Source organism: Rhea pennata, chromosome 7 (assembly GCF_028389875.1).
Source record: "Rhea pennata isolate bPtePen1 chromosome 7, bPtePen1.pri, whole genome shotgun sequence".
NCBI classification, from domain to species: domain Eukaryota; kingdom Metazoa; phylum Chordata; class Aves; order Rheiformes; family Rheidae; genus Rhea; species Rhea pennata.
The window spans coordinates 5,519,541-5,543,126 of record NC_084669.1 but is presented as its reverse complement, the minus strand read 5'-3'; the positions used below and the strand labels follow the sequence as shown (position 1 = coordinate 5,543,126).

The window sequence follows — 23,586 nt, the reverse complement described above, 5'->3', positions numbered from 1 at the left end:
CACACTTGGGACATAGATTTTGTGCTACAAAAACTACAAAGTCTTTTTCTATGTATTTTTCTATTTATTGATCTCTCTTCTGTGTCTACATTTTTCTGACATTAAGCACACATATCCTAATGGACAGAACAGCATTACCTTCATAAGAAGCACACAAAATCAAGACAGCTATTTCCTCTCATTGGAACATCTATCAATCTTTTTTTATAGTGAAAAAGACACTACCTTCACTGAAAAAACCCTCTACGCATGCTAGCTGTAATGGACAGATTTGCACTCTACCCCCCTGAGACCTCGAAGCACCATCATCAGCCTTCTGGCTGAGAAACATTTGACAGAACTGCTTTATGACAAAATTTCATTGAAGAGTGGGGAAAAAAGTTCTTTGTTTGAATAATCATTCAAATATAGAGCTAGAAGCTTTTTCACAAATGCTCAAAAGAGTACATCAGAATAGATAGCAAAGGAAACACACATTTGAAATTGATAGTCTAACTGAAACTAGACTGGTCAGTAATATGTATGATCTGATCTAATAGCAGAAACAATGTTGCAAAAAAACACTAACCAACACCTGAGTTTTAACCTGTAAATGCAGAATATATGAACAGCGGTTCATATGAACAGTTTTGGTTGCCTAATTTATGAAGGTGATTAAAAACCCTAATAAATGTATTTTAGAATTTCACAAATATTTGGAAAAATTGTAAAGAGTTTTGCAACTACCACTATGTAATGTTGAACTCTCCATTCAGCTCAAATTCTGACAGTGTCAGTGTTTTCCTTTCATGAACTTGAGAGGTTAAAAATTTCAACATATTCATGCAAACTTTAAAGAGTAATCTAAAAATTTAACCACAATACTTTGTATTTACAGAGCAGTTCAATATTCAAAAGTGCTTAACAAACTATGATTTTAATGTGGCTTTTAAATTATAACTAAATTAAGTTTCACTTTATTTCTATGTTTAAATGGAGCAATTGCTATGAAAGCCACACCACGGGAACAGTAGTGATCTAAAAGATGACCTAATGACATAAAATCCTCAAAACCTGTTAAACACAGCCACCTCTGGATTTCAAGTCACCCAGTGGTCTGCATCACAGTGAGAGGAGAAGAAACCAACATGAAGGTTGCCTGGGCAACCTTTTTTCTAATAGCCACAGAATTTTACATTTTACTAATTCGTTGCAACTTTGGTGCTTCCAGATCTCTCACCCTCTTACCTTCTCACCCCAACATATATCCCCTAATCTGTTCGCTCCTGAATTTTAAACCTCTGGGAAAGCCCCCACAGCCTTTTGCTCTTGTAATTTCCCAGTTGTCACAACCCCTTCAGCCTCAGCTCATCAGTTATGCATAAACCCTAACGTCTACTACTTCCATCTTTTCTATCTACAGCATCCTGGTCCACTTACAGTCCCCTTCAGTGCCACATCTCTTTTATTCCTAGTATAATCCAAATCCCCAGGGTACTTTTGTCCCTTTAGAAACATTCATCCCCAAGAGTGAACATCTCAGTAAAAATTCATCTCCCTCATCATCAGTAACTATCCTGCTGCCGCCATAGGGATTATTCTATCTCTACTCCCTCCCATACTCATGGACTACAAGAAGAAATGGATCTATAAATTTCTTCTTCACAAAGTAACCATGATCAATAATCTTGCATTTGTCTTTAATATGGTTTCTTCATTCCATCTGTATCACAGTTCATTTATGACTTTTTTAATACTTATGATAATTGAAGTCTCTTGTTTGGAAGGAAAGTAACTTTACCAATTTTCAGTGACACTGCCAATTTTCTCAGCAACAAAAAGGTTGGAAAAGTTTGAAACAGGTCCAAAAAACTCTGATTATGCACAGATATGGCTTTGACGTGTTCCAAATGCACATTTAACAACACAGCAGTCTTGTTAGCATCTTCAGACAACTCCTGCAAACTCCTACTAGTATTTCCATGAGTATGATACTGCATGAATTACAAGGCATGATTAAAAATGATAATAACAGAGCTGAAACAATATCCTGTTCATCATTCATCAAAAGAAAAAGAAATACCTGCCTCGGGGCTGTAATAAGACAGAAAGTGGGGCAGGGAGACCAGTCCTCCCACAGAAGAGTCTATGGGAAGCATTCCAAACATGACAAATTCAGTATTCACCAGTAGACGAAGTAAAGACACTAGTATTTGTCCATAAAACGTAACTTAGCCAGACTACTCCAATGAAATCAGAAGCTTTAAGGCTATAAAACTAGAGTTTGGGAATATTTTTTACCTTATTAAGGGAGAGAAGGGAGAAGGAAGTTTTCACTTTCCTTCAGCCTAGCTGAACCATCGCACTGTGGTCTTTGTTTTCAACAGTGAACCTCTAGCACTAAACAATTTGCGTAATTTCTTCTCAGAAATACATTTGCTGCCAAAAAATCTTATACCAGGTGTAAAGAACACATTCAGGCTTATCAGTCCTTTAAATAAAATCTTCTCCCCTCTCAGACTAACCAAATACCTGAGGGCAAGCATCAGTGTGGATTCCTTCATGCTTTCAGCCTCTGTCTCATCATGTCCCAGGCCGCAAGCACTTGGGCAAAGATGTCAAGCTAAAGCTTGTCTATGTAAAGAGCTAATCAACAGCTATGAACATATCTGCCAGAAATGCAAGTTCAGGCTTGGTTGTAATACCTACATTTAATTCCTGCCAGACATTAGTGATGCAAGGTATGTATTTAGTTAGTGTCAGTTCTTTTTTTATATGTAACCTGAATCCTAAAAATAATGCTTTGGAAACTAAGGAACATACAGGAGTTAAATCAAACTAATTCTGAACTTTATTTTGAAGAAGGAAATTTGGCAAAAACAAATACCAATGTATATGTTTTAATGAATTCAGAAATGACAAAACGGAAGCATATCTTTAAAAAAATATATGTATCCATGCCATGTTTGCAGCTACAGACTCTGAGAGCACATGGAAATCCAAAAATAAAACTGACTAGAAACACAAGCAAAGTTTCTTCTTGTGCCTAAACTAAGAGAAATACAAATAGTGAATAAGTATCAAAGTAACAAGTAGTTTTTATTTTAATAATATGTTATGAACAACATGAATAAAATTCACTCTAAAGCTATCTAAACCTCCAAGAGTTCAGAATATAATGATTCTCTGTACACCCAGCAGCAATACTACTCATACGTGTAATTTCTGGGGCACAAGGTTTAATCTTGAGAGTCATTTAAAACAATTCCCAGACGAGAATTTATTCTCACACTGTTTTCACATGAAACTACAAATTACTGTTTAGGGACAACTGCATGGTACTCATCTACCTCTGGAGTTCATTCCTCAGTAATGTGAACCAAAAGCATGGCTACTCAGCAAATTAGAAACTGAGCAAAATATAGCTAAACTGGTCTGCAAAGAGGCATGTTTTAACAAAACATACTTGGCACAAGCTACATTCATTTCTACAGTAAACAGCAGGGTCTTCTCGCACATTCTTGGAAGATGTGTTGTGCTATGGCAGCTGCTTAAAAAAACAGTAAATGAGGTAATGTGCAGAACTTAACCTGAAACCAAACTAATCTTTTGTTTCCCTGGATGATGACATTAAATAGGACAGAAATGGCTACCTGCAGTATGAACGTTCAACGACTAACCTTTTTTTTTGCCGTGGAAGTATAAATTCAATTAGTTCCTTCCATGCTTAAACAGAACTGTCACTGCTGAAATTGTACTCTAGTGATAATTGCAATCCAAGGGTGATCTAATTATATATGTCTCAGTGGCTGCATTCCCACGTTGCTTCCTACAACCCGGATTCAATACAAGACGACTCAAAAGTGAAAAACACGGAGTTTTCAATTGTTCTCCCTTAAGACTGTATGACTTTGCATATGCTTAACGAGAACTGAGTTAGTCTATTAGTAAGCTTACTATAAAATGTAAGTTTCTACCTGCCATTAAATACAAAAGAATAAAAAGGCACTACAGCTGTATGTAAAAACTAGCTGATGGGCTAAACTTTATAAGGGAAAGAACATTCCTTTAATTAAGGTGTTGAATTAGGACTCAAGTACCAGCTTTAATTTTTGGCTCTGCAACAGGCTTCCTGTGTGACCCAGGGCAAGAAACTTCATCACTCTAACACAGCTTTTTATCTATAAAGTGAACAGTGACATGTCCTTCTCCCAGGCTCTCCACATTGGGCTTGTAAGCAATTGCTGGGTGCAGTAATTGCAAGTGTTGCCTTGGACATCAAGTACCTGATACTAATTGAAGACTCTGAGTAGTACTGAAAGAAACAGCTAAAAACAGTTACTCTTAGCTTCACAAGATCCTAACAGATGGAATTTTGTATCTATCTTCACCATTCCCATTAGTACAGTCTAACACACTCTTACTCCCTTCAATAGGGAGTATTGAATAGGCAAAGCCCTTCAATACAGCCTGCCTCAAGCCCCTTTTTGAAAATGAAGGCGGATGAGGGCATCCCGGATATTTAAAGAATAACTTTGTCCAGCACAGAATATCCTGTCCAACTTCACCGGATATTTCCACACTACCACTGTAAATGTGGACAAGTATTCTGTGTTATATATGAAAGCTGCCAACAATTTGCTGCTTTTTCTTCAGTATTTTCTATTCCCATTGTAAAAAAATTCAATACAACTGGTTTGCCAGGTTTGTAAATTTGAATGAGAACACATGAGTTGAGCTGACTATTTTAAAGGGGTTCTTGCAAGTAATTACAAGGTAAAAATGAGAATACTTCACACCTACATTCTGACTGAAAACTTCTCAGCACTGCTGGCTCCAGACTTTTAATTGTCAAAAGAGTTCAAGGTTTGGAAAGTTACTGGCATCAAGTAATACTGGATATTCCTAACTAGTATTGTGTCATTATTTGGCATGATTTTTGCCGGGATACCTCCCAAATCTGTGACATAATCAGAGGGTTCTCTACATTACACCATATAGTCAGATGCTCATGTTACTATAATACATTACCATGTTTAATATCATTTGCTATTACTTACACTTAATCAGCTCTGGAACCAGTTAAACCATATAGGAAAAGCAATTTCAGAGACTTTCAACTGACAGTTTTCCAATGTTTAAGTACACATCCTGACCTAAAATTATGACCTGAAGCTTCTAAGATCCTGTCTATATATGCAATTGCCTCTAAACAAACATCCATAACTCTCTACGATCCTATGGCAACTGAAAATTCTTCGTATGAAAAGGGGAGAGAAAAAAAAAAGCAGAAACTTAACTTCTGTAAAACTGCCTTAACTAGAAGAACTGTCAGAGTTTCCCCTTCCAGCCTGTCTTAATTTACTGCTTCAAGAGTCTCAAGCCCAACCTCCACTATTATTACAAAGTTGCACAGAAACGGCTTAGCTCCCTAACTTAAAACCTCCTTTCAAGCTAAATCTCAGACCAGTGTTTCTTGAGACTCGCTGCAAATTTAATAGAGTACAAGGCATCATAATTTAATAGAAAGAGTACAACCCTGCATATGTTTTCAAAGTAAACTAACAATTACACTCATTTGCTCATAATATTAAATGCAAAAAGGAAGAGAAATAATTAAGCCTATATTTCTCCAAAATGCAGACTATGATTTACAGCAGTAAGTTTTGGATTAACATATCTCACAGGACCTATCATCAGAAGATACTGAATATTAACCCAATGAGAAATCAGGCCTGCTTTAGGTGCCACCAGCTGGATACTCAGCACCTCAAATCACATTTTTGAAAATCTTGACCTCATTATTTATTTTTCTGCCTCTCTATAGGAAAGGAATAGATATTTAAATAAATGACATAATCCTTATTACCATTCCATTCATTCATGCAAGTCACTCTAATTTACCGCCAGGAAAAATAAATTTCTGCATAATATTCCTCAATGTAGGACATTCGAAAGGCTCAAACGGGGAGAGGCGGTGAGGGGACTTCTGACAAATATTTGCTCAAGTGACCACATCATTCATGAACACATTTGTGAGAAAAAAGTGGGTGAAGAAATTTACAGTCAACATGAAACATGCCAACTTGGGGCTGGGGTAGTTATGAGGAAAAGGAGTAGGGGAGAGAAGAGGGAAGAGGAATCTTTTAACCAGTTTTATTTCAGCAAGGAAAACTCCCAATATTATGGAAGTGGCTTTTTCATCTCATGCAGCCTGCTAAAAAGCTGTTTTAATCAAGAACGGAGTTGAGCAAATCCAGGCTCCCCAAAGAATTTTTTTTAAAAAAAACTGTCACCCCCTTGCATCCTTCCTCAGCTGGATTTTGCACGGCAAGCCTGCTCCCTGGCCAGCCAGCGCGACTGCCTGCACCCTCCAGCGCGCTGGCCAGCCCAGCACGGAGGCATGTGCCATTTACTACAATCTCTGGCAGCCATCGGAGCTGCACCCTCAATAAACTTTGTTTAAACAAGTGTTCAAACAAAAATGGCTTTGTCAAGACGCTCAGTTCACCCCAACGTTATGCATACGCTCTACCAAGGATGAAAAAACATTGCCAATGCTCTGAAAATCCTCATGCTGTTTTCAATGGTAACCACCCATAAAACAACTGTAGATGAGCTGGGCAATTCACATACGGACTGTTTTCTCAGACTGAAGTGTCTGCTGGCTGGTAGTAGAGCTTCAGTCCGACGGTATCCCCTTCACAAAATTCTCTTCTTCCTCCCCTGCTCTGCGAGGGCTAACTCTCACTGGCATTTTCAAAAAATCTTAACTCCAGGCTTTCGTGAGGAATGTTTTTATTTCTTGCAGGCTGAGAAGCTGGCACTTGTTTTGTTTTAGACTGGGGGGGGGGCAGGTGTTTCAGATTTAAGTGCTTCCAAAGAAAATCAGGCACTATTTTTAAGAGCATCCAAAACAATATGAGACATGCATTCTTATTCATATAAAACCAATCAACAAATAGAGAAATAAAAATCATATCACTGTTTTGGTCCAATACAACCAATTCAGAACAAAACTCCTTAGAAGTCAAGTTGGGCCACAAGCCACCAGCTCAAAATAGCTTACAATAATCCAATTCATTTTTGCTTTCAATACGAATTGATCAAAAGTTTCAGACACAGAGCTCATGAAGCTCACATCACTCCACAAATGTGGTGAAAGCAGAGTCCGTTCAGGCATACTTCAGAAACTGCAGCTCAGATTCCCAAAGGCACTAGTATGCAGTCCTATTATAATAGCTATACTTACTACTTTTGGGTAGCAGTCCCTTTAGATTCTATAAAACTACTCACATTCGTCCAGGCTAATCAGCAAGAGTAGGGCTGAAAGAAATTGCTTCCTGAGATTTCAAGCCCTAATTCAGCTAAGCACTTAAATATATGTGTAAGCTTTATTAAAGTCAACAGGATTTTGGTATTATTACTTAATAATGTTATTAAGCATGTGCTTAATAATTCTGCTGAATTAAGGGTTTACTACTAATAGGAATTTTCATGGCTTTTTAAAATTGTCCTCAGGTAAAAGACTTCACATTTTTTGTCTTCTGTGTTTCAGGAACTGCTAACAGCACAACATAACAGACTAAATTCTAGTGTCAGTTATTCTGGTGTATTTGCATTTGCAAAGGATCTTCTCTGAAACTCTAGATTAATATTAACTTCATCAAAGTCAGTATCTAGCTTTTCATAAAAAGATTGTTCCAGCTGTAATAACAGCAATCTAGAGGATCACTTGATCGTTTTGATAACCACAGTTATTAAAATTTAAGTTAATATTAACTGTACCAGGAATAATTGTAAGAGCAATAATTAAAATTGTATTCATATTTATTTTTTGTTCTTCACAGTAAGCTTGTAAGCATATCACAGCAACAAAGAATTAACAAGGACTCAAACACAGATATTACACCTTTGGCAAGATACGGGTAGCTTAGTCATATGGACATGAGTGAAATAGGTGAATATATAAAGTTATGCAGGAACTGGTTATGCACTGAATTCCTACCATCAGATCACCATGAAATCATCTTTAAAATTTGTGCACAATTGTTAAGCTTAGTTTTGAATGTTTTGACAAAGAAACTAAGCCATTAATTAAAAACATGCTCTTGCATTTGACGAAATTTTACTTACCGACAACATCAAGATGGTATGTGTGATTGATGGATCCATACTGGTTTTCCACTATACATGTATAATTTCCTTTGTCGGACGGGACTACACTCTCCATGATGAGACTCCAGTGTTGGTTGCGGACCTGGTGGAGTTGCAATTAAGAGAGGCTGAAAACTTTACCAGCACAGTTTCACCCTCTCCCCCTCTCAAAAAGAACTATTTTCCACAGAAGTTAATCTTTTGTAATCCATTTTCAAAAGCCTCTTCTGTGGTCGTTTGAGAGTTCTGGAGACTGAAATACTTTATTTATGCCTGAACAGGTACAGCACGGCTGGAGCAGTGAAAGCTTTCATGCATTCTGTTATAAATTTACCTCATCCCTAATTTGAGCACTTTAGACCTCAGTGCACATTCAGTCCTATTAGACTTACCACAATGGCACCAATTAGCAGCAGTTGTCTTACCAGTCTTACCTCTCAATCAGCTCTAAAGTGAATTCACACCCTCAAGATATTTCCCATCTGTCTCCAAACAATCATCTGATCACATTAACTACCCACCAGCAATACAGGATGGATATGATCCCCTAACATCAAAGCCTCTGCTTTTCTCTGATAGCTCAATTATACAGCCCAAGTTTGGGAGAAATAAAGTACAGAAGGGCAATGTTTAGGATCTCTCTCACAAGCATATATAGTGGCCAGATCTCTTGCTGCTCTAGGAGAACACAACTGAAAGAAATGAAGATGTTCCCACATGAAAAGAACCTTAAAAAATCCTCACTGGAGCCGAATGTAAGGGTGCAGGTTTACTTCACGCAATCATCCTTGGACAGAAGGTAGCACAGTTCTCAATCTGTCCCCATTTGAACGCCAAACAAGCATTTGAATTGATCTCACAGAAAAAGAATCAGGCCCAAAACTGGAAGGATATAGTTATGTAGTTCACTTCTACATTATTAGCTCCCAAAATGACCTATTCTGGCTAGCTATCAAACTCTTGTTTCAACAGCACATTTTTGACAAAGGGCGCATTATGTAGCTGTAACGTACAGCTTTTAAACTGCAATGTACAGGCTTTAGTAAATGAAGTAAAGAACATTTGGTACAGTAATTAAAATCATCCAAATAGTAGTAATTATCGCTCCTACAGTGCAATACATCAGAAATATGTATTGATCATTGAGTGGCACTTCCAGAAACTATACATTCTTAAAAGATTACTACAACTATAGGCCTGAAATCCTGCTTCATGCTTGACTGTTGTGTAAGTCCTTATCCAGCAGGAAAAGGCTAGTCAGGGCTGCACTCATGGTCCAACAGCTTAGCTCTCACTTGCTTGAGGTTCAAATGTCTTCAGTTCAAAGCTCAGCAGTGAAGAACGCTCTCTGCAAAGGACTCCTGGCTTTCTCAGGTCCATCACCTCGTAATTGGCTGGTTATTACTATGATTGCCTAATTACGGGATAAAAATACCCACTAATGACTAGCCATCTGAGCTTTGGAAAACAAGCAAACAAAAGTCTGCAGCACCAGGTAAAGAAAGGGCCAGAACACTAACAAAATCTCTCAGAAAAGTCTAACCACATGAGCCCAAAGCCTCCAGCCCTAACTGACAGTATTCCTCCTGTGGCTCCTCACAAACAGGCTCCATGGCAGGAGCCACTGAAAGCAGAGAAAGAAATACAGCCCTGATCTGGGTCCACAGACCCAGAGCCCACTGCCTCGTCTTATCAAGATCTCTCTCTACTTAATATACAAAGAATTACAGCAATGCTCTATTGCTCCGTGTAAAAGGCAGTACTTCTGCATAGGCTCCACCAGCTAAATGTGCCTGCATAATGGAAAAAATACTTCAAACCAACCTTGAGTAAGGAGACCTGTTCAGCATTTTCCCGAAGAAGCAGAAAGTAAACACAAGGCCTTCACATCACTTGAAGGGTCATTAGACGCTAATATAATGCAGTCTTAGCAGTTAATGTTTTCCATGGAAATAAAATGATATGCATCAAAACTATACACCAGTATTTTTTCACAGTATCAACAGCTTAAGAAAAAGTATGTAAAGCTAGAAAGTGTTTATCAACGGTATTCTGTTCTCTCTTTTTTCTGCTAAGTTACTTGGAAAGTCAGTGTTTGGGTCAGGAAAAATTACTATCAGAAGACACCAAAGAACAAAAGCAATAGTTACATGTTTTGAATATTTTACTATTTCCTGTGCTACTTTGGGGGAGACTCAGTCAAAGCCACCTCAGCTTCTGGCCTTTCCAATTTATATTTTTAAAATATTCCTTTGAATACAGCAAGTGTTTTTAGCCTACTTGAAAAACAGAAAGAACAGAATATGGTTCAACAAAAGTAACAGTTTTTGCTGTTGCTTTTTAAGCAACTAATTTGATAGGAAAATGCAATAAATTGTGTAGCATTCAAGAAGAAAGCAACTTTCAGCTACAAGTAAACTGACTGGCAATATTTAAAAATAATTCCTCTCTTATAACTCCAATGTGAAAGAGAGAATATCTTTACTATAAAACAATTTAAGCTTCTTCAGTTCAAGCTAAACTGCTAAAGAGGCCCAAAGCATTTATGTGATGACACACCATCCCACAGCCAGACTTATGTCACGAGTCTGGATTCAGCTAGATTCGCTTGGTTACAAATGCAATGCTACAAAGCCCAGTGAAACACCCTTTTGCAGCGGATGAGGGCAGTTTCTCTTGCTGAGGACTCCTGCACAGAGCCTTTCATTTTCAGAAACCCTACAGTTCAGCCACTTCTCTGCAACCATGCAGTTTGCACGTGCTTTTTAAACAACCTGCCTGAACTACCTAGTTAGGGAGCTCGCATGAACTAATGCAACAGAAAAACTGCGAGGGCAGCAACAAACTGCTGAAAACTGGAGCGTCCTCACTAGGCATGTGGTATCCAGAGGACAGCAAGTGCCCTCAGCCTCGGATTCATCAATTTTAGAAATCTTTTGTGACTCACCAACCTGACCAAGTCCTTGCCTGCTATTAGCCTGTTATTTCTACTCAATACCGAGTTTTTTCAAACCACCTGAGAATACACACATAGTCCCACCAAGTCCATCACTTTTTCCTCATTGTATCCCTCCCAACTTGACACTGTTTTTCCTTGAAATAGTGTACTTCAAAGACCAACTATATATTCCAAGCATCCTGAATTGTAGCGTATAAAACGGCTGTTACTCTAAGAAGCTCAACCTTCAGGATGTCACAGCTGTCTTTTTTTTTTTTTTTTTTTTTTTTTAACCACAAATATACTAGCTGGCATTTTTCTACTTTCTCTGCAATTACAAGAGGTAATAAATATATTATAAAAACAGTATTTGCCTGATCTGGTATAGATATTTCTAGCAAATTACTGAGATGCTTTTTTTCTTGTTTTTTGCCAAGCCTCTCCACCAAATTTTAACTAATTTTCAATATCCTTCCAATGGTCTCCCTAAGCAATTAATTCAATCTTAAACTAAATAGTCTATATCAAAAGTATATACAACTTTACTCCCAAACTATAGGTTGGAAGTGGGAAATCTAAACTGGAACCAAAATACAAAGAAAGATTGATTAGAAATCTAGAAAATGGTAAGGAATATTCCATAGAAACATTCTACTTTCAAAGTATCATATTAAACAAAATGCACACAATTCTGTTTAACTTGAGGAGCAAAATAAAAATGTCTTCATAAGCAGATACTTTAAGAACATTTTCCATTTGGCAAAAAATGGGAGGGGTAAATTTTAAATGAATTTCAAAAGAAAAAAAGGATCAGAAACCAAAATGTAATTCTCCACACAAAGCAGCACAGTTCAACCATACATTTTTATTCCTCAGATAAAAGGACTAAATATAGGAAATCCATGAAGAAGAATCACAAGTTTTTACAGTCCCTACAGAGTCAAGACTATCTCTTTATTCTGTATTTACCTGGAGTGAAAAGACTGTAGTGATGAAGCTTATCAAAATGCATTATGTGAAAACACACACCTGTTAATGCTTAAACAGTAAAAACTGATAGAAGTACATTTGCTTTCTGGGTGGTGTACAGAAAAGTTTAGGCTCCTGTGCTCTCTCCTAAAGGCTTTAGAATATTAACTCTGAGAAATTATAGTCCCTTTAAACGAACAGGCAAAAATCATCCCTTTAGGGGAGACAGAAGAGACGAAAAAGGGTCCGTAAATTCAACAAATGATCATTTTTGCCTTGTTATAGGAACTTTGATTATATCTTGAAAGAGATTTGAGGCTTGATGTTGAAATTCACCACCCTGCGTTAGTCAGTGTGGAGGAATTCCACCCTGGAAGCTATCCTGCGTGGCACCTACACCCCTCCGGCTGGCCTGCCTCAAGGTAAATTGACTCAAGACATTCCCCAGTCGAAGGGACAAAGTGCTACAGGCCGCTATCTGATTGTGATAAAGAGAATACAAAGAAGAGATTTCTTAGCTGGAGCGAGCAGGAGAGAGGTGGCTGGAGGATTAGTGAAAAGCTTCACATTTTCCTTCCCTTCCTTTGTTCTTAAGTTGGAGGATGACTGTCTCCTCCACAAGCAACAGACCATGTTATGTGAACTGGTAATGCCAGATATGGCAAAGTTTGCTTCTATCTATTTTAGTTGCTCAGTTTTCCTATATAATTTGAGTACAAAGCTCTACAGCAGAAACACTTTAGTAATTCTGTATCCAGATTCAGTACAACCTAGTGTACAAAAACCATCACAAACCTGGCTGAACACAGATCAATATGGAGAGATTCCCTTTTTTTCTGAGGATTCCTTCACTACAAGTTTGCACAGTGATGGTAAGAAAATACAACTCTTCTAATTCCAGAACAATTTTGAATAAGCCAAGAGTGACCTCACATAGCCCCTCTAGCAAAAAGAGCACAGGCAGCCTCTCGAAGCTCTAGAGACCTCATTCTTTAACACCCATTCACTGAAAACAAGATTTCCACCTTACAAAAGGTGGTTATTCAGAACATTGACAGGGATAAGTAAATGCTTCCAGATCATTTTAAATTTGATGTATTTATGAGCAACACAAAAGCCTCAAATCCACAGCTGCGTCCCCTCTCCTCTTCTCTTTTAGACTGAAGAGATGTAAAATGTTTTATGATTTAGAATTATAGGTATATACTTCACATATCCAGCTGGCTCTAGCAATAGACATCTGTGATTTCTTCCCAGAGTACATGCATACCTAGGAAATTGTACACATTTAATATACATGGCCAAAATTTAATTTGTGCCGTTGAATGTCTACAGTACAGTTAAAATGAGCTCACCCAGATACCTAACACAAGCTAGCAGTGGCAGCATGCAGCTCCACACAAGCTAGTTTACCCAGCTACAGACTATTTTTCTAAACCAGAGAGATCAGGTATCTCTATCCTGCCTTGCAAGACACAGATTTTCCTTCACTGTCTTCAAGAGTGCTATCTGTATTTCCCCTTCATGAGATGTAAAAAGCTCAAGCAATGTCTTAGTTAGAATTGAAACAGTTACTATTATTTTCCAAGACAGGATTAGGGGGGGTTTAATTGGCTTCATTTTTATAACTGTAGGAAAGGTGAAAATCACTGAATTGTAGCCAATTCATTAACACTCCATAGCATTATGAAAGGCAGAAGGTGTTGCCAGGTGTACACTCATAAGCAACTGTAATTTATGGTGTAAGCAAACATAAATGGAAAAGTCTACTTAGATAATTAGTGTTCATGCAGGGAGATTTTCTGGGCTTTGCTCTCTGCTAGCACAAATGTTGGAAAAATTGACATGTTCTACAGTAAATCTAGTTAGGAAAGGAGAGACTAAGTCTCATCCTCCTCTGCATGGAAAATATATTTCTTGTAAGAAGCAGGGTCTGAGTCAACAGCATATGAAGCAATATACATATTTGCTACATCAGGGCACTGCAAAATATGGCACCTCAGCTACAAGCAATTCTGCTGCAGGTAAAGCAACAGGAAGAAAAGCATGCAGGAAATCATACCGTGTCGTTCAAAAAGGTCCGTGAACTTCTCTTCTAACTACCTCACCTAGGCAACGGCTTAGGGATCCTTAGTAGAAGCTCTACCCTGTCGCTTACAACCATGACACTAAGTGAATTTAATTCAGAAACTTCTTATCCTTGAAGGAAGTTCCTGAGGTGTCGTGTACATGAGGAAGCTATTGATAGTAGATCTGCAGAAGGTGGTAAAATAACACAGAAATCTGGCTCAGGATGTCAAGGATAGTGCTTGAACAGCAATTTAACGATCATCAAACACATGCTGTTCCACGCCTTGTAAGGAGTAGAATAAGATGACCAAATTCTGACTTTTGACCTGACCTAGGTAGATACCTGGAGATTAAAGATGTGTGCACTAGCCCAGAGAACCAGTTGGCCTCCCTAAATCTCTTTTAATCAGTAACCACTAATTTAGAATGAAACATCTAATCTGAAGCTATTTAAAATTCAAACAAACCCTTGCAAGCAATTGCTGTTACTTTCCCTCAAGTTCTGCTTCCCATTTCAGTTTCACAGGCCATAAACTCCATAGAAAATAATAACTTTTGAATTCCAACCCTTCCTCTATTAAAATGCCTATAATCACCAAAGTGGATGGTCATCTTTTTAACAATGTAGCTGAAAAAGAATAAACTAAAACTTCATTTCTAATTGTATTTTGCAAAGTCAATTTTTAGTTTTCTAAGCAAGTCTTTATTCATGTTCATATTCTTCATTCATGTTCTACCAGCTTGAATTAAAAAAAAATGCAGAAAAAAGCTCAGTAATAGCCAAAAAAGCCACCCTCCTTCCCCAAAAGGAAACAATTACTTTTTTTGCTTCCAAATTTGATCCAAATCCTTTAAAAGATTTTCTGTTGACTTCAGCAAGTTGGTCTTTCTTTCTTTTTCTTTTTCTTTTTTTTTTTTTTTTAACAGCCTTAGTCCAGAACAGAAATTGCAAAATTGTATAACAGGATCTTACCTTATAACCGCCAATACGATGTTCTTGTTTGAATTCTTTCCCATTTTTCAGCCATCGCATGGTTGGTGTTGGGTTTCCCATAGCTGGACAGCGAAACTTTACAGTGTTAGCTGCTGGCACCGCATGCAGCCTTTTCTCCATTTTGTCTGTGTGTGTCCAATAGGGTGCTCCTGTTTCAAAAAAATACATCCAGAAATATAAGTACTCAAAAAACAAGTTCCCTTTCCAGCCCTATCCGCAGACATAAAGTGCTGTAAGCATTTTTTCAGTAGAGACAGTGTGAATTAGGAGTACATGATTGGAAATCAAATGCTGTAAGTGTTGAACGGAGTTTTGAAAAAAAGCTCCAACTGCAGCTTTGAGTATATGATTTGCAACAAAATTTCAACAATTAACCACAAATATCCTTTGTTTTGTGCATGTCAAAAAAGGCAGAGGGACCAAGTTTTCAGCAGACTCAACTGTTCAGAGATGCTTTTGACCTCAACTTGAGTTACTGTGAGTGCTCAGCAAGCTTCAATTTCTTAGTTTCCACACATACAAAATTAGAAGACCTGTTTGAAGCCTCGGCATTAATCTTCCCTCAGCTCTATCGGAAGGGGGGTAAAATACTTACCTGCCTAATAGTATGTTCAAGCCTAGAGAGTTGTCACAGTAATGTGAATGATACTAACTGCTAGAGAAGCCACTAAAGTTTATCTACAAAGAAAAGATATTTCTGAAATCTGACCCAAAGAGCAGGAAGCCAAACTGATAAACACAGACCCACTAAATTCAGTATCTGTTCTTAATGTTTTGTAGGAGTCAAGCTGCAGACCTGACATGGATTCGCCACTCTCATGAGCCTGCCGTGCCCAAGGGTTCAGTCAAGCCCAACATTGTTTCATAAAGTGAGAGTGACTCTCTGAGTTCACATGTGCTAGAGTGATCCTCTAAGGGCTCTTCTGGCTCTCACTTACTTCAAACTATTCCCTGGCACGTGCCCACACACAGAGGAACATCAAGAGTGCATGGAAAAGGCCTCTCTTGTGCAGAGTTGCAATCATTTGTCACATACCAACACAACGAACGGAGCTGAACAAAATATAAACCTATCAATCTTTTTACCTTCCTAGAAATAAACTTGGAAAGATATATCCATGTATAAGTTAGCCCGTGCCCTGGACCCATGCATGACTTGGGCTAAATTCTATAGTGGTTTCACGACATTGCTCCATTTGTATCACCACAATAGTTGTTAAAGAAGTAAAGACTCAAGATCTGTTTAACAGTAGGAAACATAAATTTCTTTTACAATGGATTCTTCCTGAAATAAGTCAGATTAGTGAGGAATTTTTAAGACTAGAGGGGTCCAGAAAAATAACTCTATTTCTCTCAGTCCTGTTTTATTTCCTTCATTAGCAGCCTAACACTCCACTATAAATAAACTCTTCCATTCCTCAAATATTTACAGCAGTTCTTACAATCAGTACAAACTCAGAAATCCTGCCATTCCCTCTAAATAAAAATACAGCTGGAGAGAAAATTCAGGAATAAATCCCTTAACAACATCTCCTTCTGTATAAAGAAAACATTCCAATATCAAGTCTTAAAATGATGCTAAGACCTGATTTTTTTTAGCCTGAAGAGGCAATTAGTGTTAAAATTAATGAAGTAGAAAAGCAAAGCAAATTTGTGCAGGCAGTCAAAATAGAAAATCGGGTAACTATTGAAAATTTAGTTGCAACACTACAACAGGCAAAGGCAGAATTGCTTGTTGGTACTGATAAGTAAAAACAGTATTTTCTCTGAATCACTAAACATATTGCACAAGGCAGCATGACGTGACCAGCACTGGGCCTTATCCACAATTCTTGCTAAATTCCCCCAAATTAGCAATGCTGACCCAGCAAGCACTGTCACATCTTGTCACATCCACATGCACTGGCTCCCACATACAGCACGAGACGCTTGGGAAGCAACTGCTGGCGAGCGTAACCTCTGAACCGCCAGCTTGACCATGGCAGTGCTGCTTTGCAGCGTACGAGCTGGACCACGCTCCCCGGTGAAGACGCAGCCCTGGCTGGATCAACGGAGCCGAGTCAGTCGGGGCGCAGCCATCAACAACTGGCTCCCCGAAACAAGGCTGCCCTGTGCAGACAGGTTTCTAGCTAACTACTAGCTTGTGCTGCAATGCTGTGCAATTCATGTTATGATCTTCTCACATATAGCTCCCCTTTCCAAAAACCCTCATCCATGAAAAAAACACTGCTTCTTGAAGAGAAGTGCTCAGATAGGCTTCATATTCAGAGGAGGATACACAGCAACGCAAAAGGACTTTGCTCTATGGAAGAGAGGGGAGCAAAGAAGTGGCTGTGAGGATGCGGGCAGGTATGAGGAGAAACAGCCCAGCTCAGGTCCACAGCAATAGGGAGAAAAGGGATCTTGCCGTGCTGGGGGAAAGGGCTCTCCTTGGAAAACTACCCCTTACACCCCTGCATGCAAGTATAACCTCTCATGCTGCCCAGTTACAGGGATCTTGACCAAAACACATGCGAACATCACATGTTGAAAACAGTTTGAAAATACTTCAAGATATCCTGCCATTTTTCACTAGATAATAGCAACATATATTGACAGCTTGCCATTTTTTTTAATAGAAAAGAGAAAGAGGCAGCAATATCTACAAACCGTAACACTGACGCTAACTGATCAGACTAACACAAGCCGTTTCTCTTTATAATGACCTTATCAAGACGGGGGGGGGACGCCCAGATCTGCTAAAACCAAGAAGGAATGTAGGTATTCAACATACACCGCCACCTATATCCCATGTTTACTAAGTGATAGGGCACATGAAGCACCAGTTTTAAAAGTTCACAGCAACACTAGGGCAAACTCCAGCACGGGAACGGTAATGAGCAGTAGGAGAACTGGTGGGAATTCCTGATTGCTTTTAGAACTCTCATTAGTGAAGAAAATATCCTGCTGACCCACACTGCACTCGACTGCAAATGCATTAAATCTAATCAGGCAGATCTCCTACATGTGAAATTGAAATTAGACAACCCAGGGGACCACTTCACTTCAGGATTCCTGGGTTTTGTTAAACTATCTAATACAAAGAAATACAAAAGGAGTCAACTCCAAGCCTGACTGACAACCACCTTGAGCAGGCAACAGTCCATCTGAAATGACCACGAACTGCCCCAAAGTTTCCACTACAATTGTATTTGACCTTTAATTAAAAACTACTTCTAGGCAACATCCGATTTTTGCTACTCCCCTGAGTGGGTTTCCACTCTAAAGGACTTGATGAATTTGAACCTTTTTTTATCCTTTCTGAAATTCTTCAAGGCATGAAAAGAACAGCATGTGGATTATACTTAGACACTTTTTGTTCCTAGTGCCAATCTACCATAGCTTGCCCTAGAAGAAATTCTTTAAAGGGTGATAAGGAAAAAAGAAAACATAAAGATTCCAATTGTCCGACTTGAATTCAAAGTAAAATAATAGCATTTTCAGGGCTATCTAGTGTATCTCTAGAAAACTACTGCTGGTGGACCTTAGCGCGACCAGTCCTCAGCAAGGCATATCACACAGACCGTTACGAGCACTGCCACCAGCGCAAAGAGCGCATGCAGATTGCCAGGACTACAGGATTCTCGAACATTAGAACTGTTTTTTACAATCACGATGAGACAAGAAGTACTAATAATGTATTTTCCACTGCTGCCTGTAGGAAGCGATGAGCCCTTAGCTTTGTACGAGTGAATCCCAAGTCAACGTTGTGGGGAAAAAGCCTTGGAGATAGCCCTCCAGAACCAAGTAGAGTCATCTCTTTAGAGCAATGATAGGAAAGACTGAGTTGCCATTAAAGACATTTTGGGGGGAGAGAGGACTCTATTTTGCAGTGGAATCTATCCTGCACCTTCCCCCAAAATACTAATCACGTCAACAAAAGCTGGAAGTAATAAAAAGCTGTTCAGGATACAGTCTGGAACAAATCTACCACATTGTTTTTTCAGACAGTTAAAATATCTGTCAAGCTAGAAGGACACTAAACACGGGGTGAAATCTGCTATGCATGCCTTTTACTTAAACATGCACACAGGCCAAATGGTCAAGCTTACATGTGCACATGTAAGCGCCTTCATTTCCATGAAAGTGGGTTGTTTCTCAACACAGCCTCCACTGACTCCAAAAGCAGTTGCATTTTCTAAGTAGCCTTGAAAGTTAGGCTGAATTTCCTCATCTATCTCTCTGCCTCTGTTTGAGAACCTTGGCCTCAGAAAATACATTTTTAACAGAGGAAAAGAAAATAAAAAAGCTTAAAAGAAAACTTTCAATCACAAATAAAACAGCTGAAAAGGTTTGCTTTAGTTTTAAATATGCAGGAATGAGAATGCCAAGGTTCAGTTCCTGTGGAAGGCACTACAGCCATTTCCTGCCTCATCACATCATAATTAACATGCCAAGACAGCTGGACTTTATCAGAATTGTTTCATCAAAAAGCAACAAGCTTTGAAGACTATGGCCTTTTGTTTTCATCAGTAAAGGCATAACCAGGCCAATTTCCATTGCTTATCCTTAATGATCACAGCTGTAATTTGTATGTAAATTATCAGTTAAATTGATTTAGATTTGTAATGTTCAAACCATGATTCAGGAAACACTTAAGAGTTCTTCAGTAGCAACCAGTGACTACTGAGATACTGGAGTTCCCCCAGCTCTGCCTCACATCAGGCAGGAGGAAGGGGGTAATGGGCATTTGACCGTTATACAGCATTGCCTGCCAAATGGCAGTTTAAGAATGGACTTGGACTACTCCTCAATTCCTCAGAGTCACTTTTCAATCTGTATTGCAACACAGTTTCTCAAAATAGATGTGGTCTTTTGGGCGTCATATAAAAGCTAGAAGGAGAATGGCAAAGAACACTGATGGAAAGGCTTAGAAGATGCTAGAGTATGCAAGCTTCAGCGATTTGCGAAAGCATTAGTCCCACCCCTAATTTTCGTACAGCTCTGATGTTGCCAAATCACAACCATCTTTCAACAAAGTTATATTAATCCAGCTTAGTTAGTCACTACGATGCAACTTTTCATTGAAAACAGACTACTTGGAGGGATGTCATGCCACAATCATTTTTCTTGTTCTAGCTCCTCCAGTTGAGCGATTAGACACCAGAAGGAGGCTGCACAGACCCGCTGCTCCTTGTGCCCATCTGCAGTCTGCAGGAAGCCCCAGCAGTCTGTGAGCACCCTTTTAACAAGCAGTGTCATCAGAATTTCTCTGTGAAATGCTCCATCCAGGAGCTCTCTGTCCTATTACACCTTCCTCATTTCTGTACTCTGAAAGTTTAAGCTCCCCCTTGCCCCCACTTCAGATGTTTTAACATGCACAGTTTAGAGGCATCTTTCATTCTGAGCAGGGAAAGTGTGACTGACCCCTGCTAAAGTACACTCCCCATCCCTGGCAGACAGAAATTGTTGATAGCCTTTCATCATCTCCTGAATAAAGATGGATGAACAGTAGCTTAAAATGATAGCTCATATTACAAGAACATCATTAACTTGACAGGAAATATCACTGGGTAGCTCTCCCTGCTCCGTGCGAGGGTAGGAACGATTACAAAGATGTTACAGAGCACACTTTGCTGTCTTGACATAACATCTTTTTCTTTTTTTTCTCAATATATGCACTTTCAAAATCCATTTGTTCATAGTGCACCTCCAAAGCTATTAGTATGGACTAGAAGTACTTCACTAACACATTGAAAATCTGCAAGCCCTTTTCTAACAAACATCAATAAAACTAAGACGATAACAGATACAGGGATATTCCTAAAAGAAGGAAAATGAAGAATTTTTACATGTAAAGAATCACACAGAATGGCTGAGGTTGGGAGGCACCTCTGGAGATAATCTAGTCCAACCCTTTCCTCAAGTGGGATCACCTAGAGCACGTTGCCTAGGACTGTGTCCAGAATATCTCCAAGAACAGAGACTCCACAACCACAATCCCTTATTTCCTAGCCCTATCACCATAGTAGCCTTCCGCTGGACTCACTCCAGTAGCTCCATGTCTCTCGTACTGGAGAGCCCAGAACTGGACAGAGTACTCCATATGGAGCCTCACTCATGAGTCCTTTTCAGAGGTACACTAACATTGCCCGTGTTTGTGGGTTTTGTCTATACAGCTTCTTTTAAAAGTAGTGTCCCTTTTCCAAACTCGCCAATTATCTTTGCCACCACATTCCTTTGTCGCACAGCCTACAGCTGCTTAATCTCAGCCACTTCAAGCTGCACCTGTGAATCAGACTGGGTTAATCACCCTAACAGATGGCAGAGGCCAAGCGGGCAGCTAAGAACTTATATCATTTTAAATAGCATCTAATGTTTCACAGCTTCAGAACAGAGGCAGTCGTATACAAGAGTAACTAACTAGAGCAGTTGAAATAAGCCTAGGACTTCATCATCTGAACAAGCGTTTCAACTATACAATATACATGCCACTTACAAATCAGTCGAGAAAGTAAGTATGCTGCCTGACTACCGCATTCTTTAACTAGATGACATCTCTTACGAAGGATCTCTGTGTTCTTCATGTTACTGATTTTACAAACCACGAGAAATAGCAAACTACCAGTCATCCAAAGGGATTTTGCAATAGTTCACAGGGGCAAAAGGAACAAATACTAATTCTACATTTTTTCTCCTTATTGATTGCTCTTTTTAGAGCGTATTAATAACTTTCCAAATTCTGTAAGGGGACTGAACTTTAACATCCAGACAGGTTTAAGACTCTCTTAGTCTATTTTCACCAGACATAAGTAACATAAAACATGCGAATTTAGTGCTTGATTGCTTTCTTTGTGACAAACCTTGAGGTCCTTCATGGATGAAGGTAGCTCATTCTCCCCAGTGGGATTTCCACCTAGTTCAGGACTTCACGATTTGCCTCATTACAACTCAATTTTATTTTTAAAGTTTCCATCCCACCATTTAATCAAGTGAGCTAGATTTTTGTTTCTTCTCTTTAGATTTCAGCTCAGGTTTGGTAAAAGGGAAAGTTAGTTCATGTGTGAGACTCTGAAACAGACCAAGGCTGAACATCAGTTCAGGAAGAAAGGAAACTGAAGAAAGGCTAGGAATAAGTGAGACAGAAAGAACAGACCAGTAAAATTTGTTTAGAAGAATATTAGTTTATTTTTTCTCATTTCCAAATTATGAACTATGCAAACAGAAAAAGGAAAAGGAAAAAGACATTATTTGGTAACGCATGCAGTTAACATCGAAGAAGCTATAAAGGTAGGAGTGCAAAACACTGGACAGTATTTTCCAAGTGGATCCTGCTAGTCACCTCTGGCAGTTGGCTGTTACTTACTCATCTGGTTGTTGTCATTCACAAAGTCCTCAGAACCATCATTGTCATCTTCATCATCCCCAGAGGAAAGAGCATCTGTGCATTAAAAATAATCAAGATTTTAAAACAGCATAATCTATGGGCAAATAAACCATCTACATCTTAACATCTGTTCTCCTTGATAGATAATTTATGTCAGTTGTGCAGAAATTACAGTAAAAGAAAACCCAGCCATAAAATGTGTGATTCTTATTCTAATAAAACTAGCTAATAATCCTGAAACACTACAAAGTTTCCAAAAAGAGCTTGCTAACTCCAAAAATCATTCTACTTTTGTAATTTTTCTCTTTCTTAAAGACATTCAGTTGAACAGAACAAAGTGTTTCTGAATGATTTGTCTCTAAACTAAAAGCAGTGTAAGGGGGTCTAGGATATCCCTTTTACTCTTCTGATGTACAAATAAAGCTTCTGTATCCATTTCACTGGCTTTATCATCATCACAGTGATTCTGTATTATTTAAATCTGTCACAGAAGCATAAAACAGGAGGCTAGATCTTCAGCAGCTATTAATCATCATAGATCCCATGAAGTAAATGGAATACATACAAACTGAGTCTGTTTCAGACTCTGAACAAAGAGGAAACTATTTGAAACTCAGCTGCAGAAAAAAAAAAAAAAAACACTACTTCACACCCAACTGGACTGTTTCAAGTTTTCTCATAATGTGTCTTTACATCTCATTGTACAGTTTCTCCATGCAAGACCTATGTTTAACTCACTCACCTGTAACATTTACAATGAAGTACAGCGTATCACTGTCTAGGGTCCTAAGAGCAGTGCAAGCATACAGGCCCGAATCTCTGGGTGTAGCATCCTTAATTTGTAAGTATTCCCCAATAATCACTGTCCTATTGTCAGGCCCCAAAGGGGCCCCATCCTTAGTCCAACTGATCATGACGGCGTCTTTCAACTGACAGCGCAACTCAAGTGGTTCTCCTGGAAGTGCTGAATATACATCGGGCTGAGAGATTTGGTATTTGGTTGGTGGCTCTGTAGAGACGGAATGAAGGAGGAAAAAGGAGAAAGAAAAGGGAAAGGAGAGAATTTCCAACAAGAGTCAGTGAGGGCCCTTTTTATCCACAGAAACCAAGTTA

The 23,586-nt window shown here is 38.8% G+C and overlaps 1 protein-coding gene across 1 annotated transcript in view; it reads right to left on the bottom strand.

The window, feature by feature from the left end:
* The window catches only part of FGFR2 (fibroblast growth factor receptor 2), an 85,436-nt gene that overhangs the window by 41,722 nt on the left and 20,128 nt on the right, over window positions 1–23,586 (bottom strand). Inside the window, exons 3-6 of the mRNA XM_062580781.1 lie at window positions 23,216–23,482; window positions 22,453–22,527; window positions 15,087–15,256; window positions 8,116–8,239 (exon numbers count right to left, since the gene is read on the bottom strand). Of these exons, the coding sequence (XP_062436765.1) occupies window positions 8,116–8,239; window positions 15,087–15,256; window positions 22,453–22,527; window positions 23,216–23,482 (636 nt within the window). The remainder of the gene's footprint in view (window positions 1–8,115; window positions 8,240–15,086; window positions 15,257–22,452; window positions 22,528–23,215; window positions 23,483–23,586) is intronic.